Source organism: Egretta garzetta, unplaced genomic scaffold (genome assembly GCF_000687185.1).
Source record: "Egretta garzetta isolate BGI_Z169 unplaced genomic scaffold, ASM68718v1 scaffold589, whole genome shotgun sequence".
NCBI classification, from domain to species: domain Eukaryota; kingdom Metazoa; phylum Chordata; class Aves; order Pelecaniformes; family Ardeidae; genus Egretta; species Egretta garzetta.
Window position 1 is genome coordinate 375,465 of NW_009266282.1, and position 5,450 is coordinate 380,914.

The window sequence follows — 5,450 nt, forward strand, 5'->3', positions numbered from 1 at the left end:
CAGTTAACATTTCTCTCCCTTTACCTCACTGTCCCCCTACAGATCTGGGCAGCAAAAGGTAAGATCTGCCTGATAAATCCCCCCTCCCTCCACAAGCTTTGCTGATCCCTGCACTATTGCTTTTACCTTTGGCCGGTCAGGCTCCGTCCTCTTGCCAGGCACCTTCCCGTGCCACCCATGTGCTACTCACACCTCAGCAGAGGTGTCCACTGAGTGCATCTGCAGACCTGAGACCTTCACCCTGGGCACTCGGCCTGCACCCGAACAAACCTGCAGCACCAGCCCCACTCTTCCTCTTCCTGATGTCCCGTGCATGTCCTCCTGCATGGTGGCACCTCGGTGCCACACCATCACCCACCTCAGACACCGTATAATGCAGCCTCCAGCAGGCACAACACGACAGACATGAGACCAGAGCAGCAACGAGGAAGTCCCTTGGGAAATTTTTGCTTTAATTAAACATAATATTCTTGTTATAAATGACCAGTCTGGAATCCCATTAGATTCTTGGTCTCAATGACTTTTTATCATATTAACATTTCATTGACCGTCTCCTTATCTTTGGTCATGAGTCATTGAGAGCGGGACTCCTGCTCCCTCCTTCCCAGCCGTTTGCACACTGAGCCTGGGGCCCCATAGCCTCTTGCCGTGGCAGAGCTGTTTGCAGCAGGGAACATTTCCAGGTGCCTTCTCCAGACTGTGATGTTAGGACGCCTGTCTGTGAGCAGATCTGCAGGCTGGAGACAGCTGGGACCTGGTGATGCTCTTCACCTTATTCCATGATTTCTCCCTCATGAGTCATGACGTTTGCCTGCTCTTCCTACTGCAGCTGCCCCCGAGCAGGAGTTTTAGGTGAGCGTCCTCTGCCCGTTGCAGCTAAATCAATAGAGACTGCTGCCCCAGCGACAAGTCAGGATTGCAAAAACAAGGAAAGCCTTGCACGGCATGATAAATGGCTGAGGAACAAACCATGGTTTACTGGGTCCAGTGCCAGATCACACACCATGTACTCCCCATTCACGAACCTGGTGCTACCTGGCTGAGGACACACGTGGCTGCACCACCCAGGAAACAAAACTCAGGGCGGGGTTGAGCCTGGGGCAAAGGGACGTGCGTTGCACAAACACTCATAATCCAGCCGTATCAGCTGCCAGGCTGGGAGCTGCCTCCTCAAGTTCTCCTGGCACTGGTGGAGGGGACCTCCAGGCACATGGGACTGGTCAGCTTTGGTCATGTACTGGTGGGAGCCTGGCAGCGGTGCCAAGGTGAGCCCGAGCTCCCTGGTTAATCATGTTACCCAGACTGTGGTAGCACAAATGCTTCCACTCAAAGGCTTTGGGCTTGGGGCACCTTGGACCATGCTTGCAGGCAAAGATATTGATGTGGCGCCGATTTCAGATATAAGGGAGTTCAGCCAGAGGTGACCAGGAGGAGGTTAAATATTTCAACTCTTGGCCCCGAGCACAGTTCCCACAGCTACAAATTCATTGTACATTCACAGCTGCAAGATCCTTGACTTCAGCGACCACCCCCCTTTTAACTGACCTGCTAGGCACCTGCCTGCCTGGAGCAGCAGGACGTGGTACCCTCAGCTTTTGCCGTGTCTCCTGGTGCTATGCAGAGCTTCCAGTGTGTCTGGTAAATCAGAGGGCTTGAAGGGATCTGGCTCCAGGATGTTGCAGAGCCTGAAAGTGCAAACTGATTTGAAAAAGTAGGCAGAACAGGAGGACTTGGACATGTTGGCTGAATCAGTGACCATTAAATGGTGGTCTGGAGCAACCTGTGGCTTGGCTCTGAGCTTCTAGGAGCTGGGAGGTAGACATATAGCAGGAGAAGGACTACTGTCTGGATGCCCCATTCCCTGTGCTTTTCTCCAGCTTTTACTGGGAGCTGTTGGTAGCTGTGGGGTACTGGGTTAGAGAAACAACAAAGGCTTACATGAGCTTCCTCCCATCATGGAGCTGGAGGCTAGGAGGCTGATGGAGGTTATCATCCCCTGCCTGTTTGAAACCAAAGAGTGAACACATTACAAATTCTCTCAGTACACCACCTGCCAGCCTTTCTTCCTCCCACAGCATTTGGAAGAGCAAAGGGGCTGCCTCGGCTTCCCTGCAGAGGTGCAGACTACAAAGAGTAGCTTGGTGGGGTCTTCTCTTCTGTGTTCCTGTTCTGCATCTGATCAGAGCCAACCACGTCCTCATCCTGCAGCAGGTGTCAGGGCCTTTGAGCCAGTGCTTGCTCTGTTGGGGGGTCTCACCGGGCTGCCGTGGGACCCAGCCTGCACCAGCACTTCTGAAAAATCAGACTCTCATCTGTGCCTGAACCTAAAATGAGGAGCTGGACATTATGGGCATATTTATACCAACCCAGGTCTTGCTGTCCAGACTGAGATCAGTTCTTTAGACTGAGAATCTGCATTTCAAATTTGTCTTTTAAAGTAAATCAGGCCTGCTGAAAACATAAAATTAAAGCAAAAACCATGCAGAAAGGATCTGTGCCTTCCTTCGTGAATTGCCTCAGGGTGCACATTTATTAAAGGCAGAAACAGAGCAGTGGAGATAATGAACCTGTCTTGCTTGCCTGTGGTCCAGTTCTGGTCGCATGAAGAGGCTGATGGTTTGGGTTTATGGGTGTCTCTGGCAGACATCAGTGCAAATGCAGAGATGCTGCAGAACAGCTTTGTCTTTGCAGGCCTGGAGGAGCAGCCTTTCTTAAACACCCTCTGCCAGGGGGAGCAAAAAAATGCTGCTTGCGATGCTGCTCCTTGGCTTGGCCCTTTGGAGCAATAAATGAAACTTGTGAATGCTCCACCCTGGGCAAGGAGTGAGCTCCGATTTGAAGCCACGGCTCAGCTCAATGACAGGGAAGTCCTGACCATGGGCATCACATCTGGTCCTCCTAAGCATCAGTGATGTGTGTTGGCTGTTCTGGTGGCCTCCTCTGATACAAAGTGGCCTGGAACTACATTGTCCTGCTTCTCCTCTCCACTGCCTCTGGATGAACCATCTCTGGCCTCCCAGTTTCCACATCTGAGCCACAGTGTGCAGTCAGCAATGTTCACACCTGGCTTTGTTCACTCCATGGTGGGTTGGCTCCTCTCTACTGATGTATCCTACAGAAGCTACTGGCTGGAGCCAGCCTGCTGAGGAGTTTGCTTTTCCCAATATGTGATGTTTGAGTTGCTCATTGTACAGGAGGGTGATGCAGAGAGCTTGGACCTGCCTTGTTGGGCTCAGCTGCAAAATCCTGCTCTCTTTTTTTCTGGGATTACTTGGATGAAATACAAAGTTCATTTTTACACTGGAGACTGGTGCAGTGTGTTTCGCCTGTAGGGAAGAGATTTACAGGGGTGAAATCCTCTAGGAGAGTACAAGAACACATTTGTTTTTATGGCTAACCAATGCAGGTGGGTAGAGGGGAGGGGAGCCTTCCTGGAAAGGTCCTGGGCTGCCCTCAGCGGTTAAAGAAGAAGGACTTGAGGCTCTGCAGAAACTGTGACTTCTGTCTCTGCTTCTGCTTCTTCCGGATAATGGGGATCCAGACAAGGCCACAAACGAGGAGCATCAGTCCCAAGGATAGGAAAGCCGGGCCACACATTTTGTAAACGGTTTTGTTCTTGGTTTGGATGCAAGACAGGCTGGTGATGACCATCCCAAAGAGGAAGACGGCTGCTCCGACAGACACGACAATGACAGGCTTGTGGTATATGTCCCACTTGCTTCTGGATGCACTGGTCCAGACAGACTCGCTCCGGGAGCTGATGCAGAGCGTGCTGGCTGTGTTACTGGTCAGCAGCTCCTTGGACTGGGGAGACTTCTCACTCCCGTCAGGGCTCTTGGGGGGAATTTCCATGGTGACAGGATCTGAGGAGGAGACCTGAGATGGACAAAAGAGAAAAAGCAGAGCAGGGCTAGTGATGGAGGATGAATTAGGAGCTTTCCATTTGGTCATTAATCGCTACCAAGTCAAAGGAAGGTGGGTCACTGCAGGGAGAGAAGAGCATCACACCTATGAAAGCAATGAAGTGTAGGAATAGGCAACAGGGTCCTGCAGGTAGACTGGACCGAGGATGCCTGTAGAGTCCCGCTGCCCACCCATGTACAGTGGGACTCCCGCAGTCCCTGTCCTGAGCCCTCCTAGCTCACCATGGGGATTCAGTGGTGGGATGACCTGATGTCCACTGGGACCCACTACCCTGAGCCTCCCAAGGTTCTTGGCTGCTGTGAGGGCAAGCAGGGCTGGTGATGCTGCCTGTGGGGAAGAGTCCGGTATAATAGAATCATAGAATGTTTTGGGTTGGAAGGGACCCCTAGAGGTCATCTAGTCCAACCCCCCTGCAGTGAGCAGGGACACCGCTAACTAGATCAGGTTGCTCAGAGCCCCGTCCAACCTGCTCTTGAATGTTTCCGGGGATGAGGCCTCCACCCCCCCTCTGGGCAACCCGTTCCAGTGTTTCACTACCCTCAGACCCAGACCTGCTTTCCCTTCCAGATCCCAGCACCTTGTGGCATGATCATGTCTCCCTCTTGTGGGTGGGTAAACTGAGGCACAGGCGTGCCATGTCAGGACGCTCAGTGTGAGCACAGAAAGCACTTTGCCATGGGCTGAGCCACATCATGCCTAGACATGTCAGCCTTGTAGCAGCTGCAGCACAGCAGCTTCTCATTTCCTACCCGAACACACAGATGGGAGATGGGGAAATGCTTGTCAAACAGGAATATTTCTCCAGCTGCAAGCTGGGGCAAGCTGCTGCGGGAGGGCTCTTGGGCTCAGTAGCAGGAGCACCAAACACTCTGCCTTGCAATGCCTGGGTCAGCAGTGTGGCTTTTTGAGGCATTATTTTTTCACCATCTCGAGGAGGAAATACATTTTCCCAGAAACAAAGTGCCTTTAGCACGGAGCAACCATTATGGTAAATGGGAAGGGCCGAGCATTATATTAACCACTATTTCCTCAGGGCTCTGCTGAGGAGACAAGGGCAGGCGGCTGGATCAGGGAGTGCTCCTGATGCATGGTCTGACCTGCTGCTGGGAAGCCCAGCAGAGATGAACCCATGCAGGGATCAGGGCTGAGGAGGGCGGGAGAGGCCGGGGATGTGGATGCTTTGCACTCAGGAATCAGATTTTTTTTTGCAAAGCAAACTCTTGCCTGAGCTGCCAGCTTTTCTCCCAGGGGCTCAGTGGTGTCAGGAAGCTGGGACTGACCTGGCCTCTGCTCGGTGTTTGGGCTGTCCCCACCCTCGGGACACAGGGATGCTCTGCAGCAGGAGTGGACAGCAGTGCCAGCCTGGAGCAGCCCAGGACCCTGCATAGCCCTTCTGCCAGCACCACAAAGCAGAGCCACTGGAGACTGCTGCCAAACCCAAAGTGCCCCATGGGGCTCCCCTGTTCACGGATGCAGTCACACTCAAGTCACAGCCACACTGGGCTGGGCGCAAGACCCCGGTGGGG

At 53.0% G+C, this 5,450-nt stretch overlaps 1 protein-coding gene across 1 annotated transcript; it reads right to left on the reverse strand.

Annotated features, from left to right (window-relative positions):
• Window positions 1-3,453: 3,453 nt before the first annotated feature.
• PIRT (phosphoinositide interacting regulator of transient receptor potential channels) lies at window positions 3,454-3,870 on the reverse strand. The gene has a single exon (XM_009647242.2). The coding sequence runs from the start codon at window positions 3,850-3,852 to the stop codon at window positions 3,454-3,456; it is 399 nt and encodes a 132-aa protein (XP_009645537.1). The 5' UTR covers window positions 3,853-3,870.
• Between the last annotated feature and the right edge of the window lie 1,580 nt (window positions 3,871-5,450).

What these genes read in the sequence shown, in the direction of transcription:
- PIRT (XM_009647242.2), bottom strand. Translation starts at nt 3,852, where the DNA reads ATGGAAATTCCCCCCAAGAGCCCTGACGGGAGTGAGAAGTCTCCCCAG.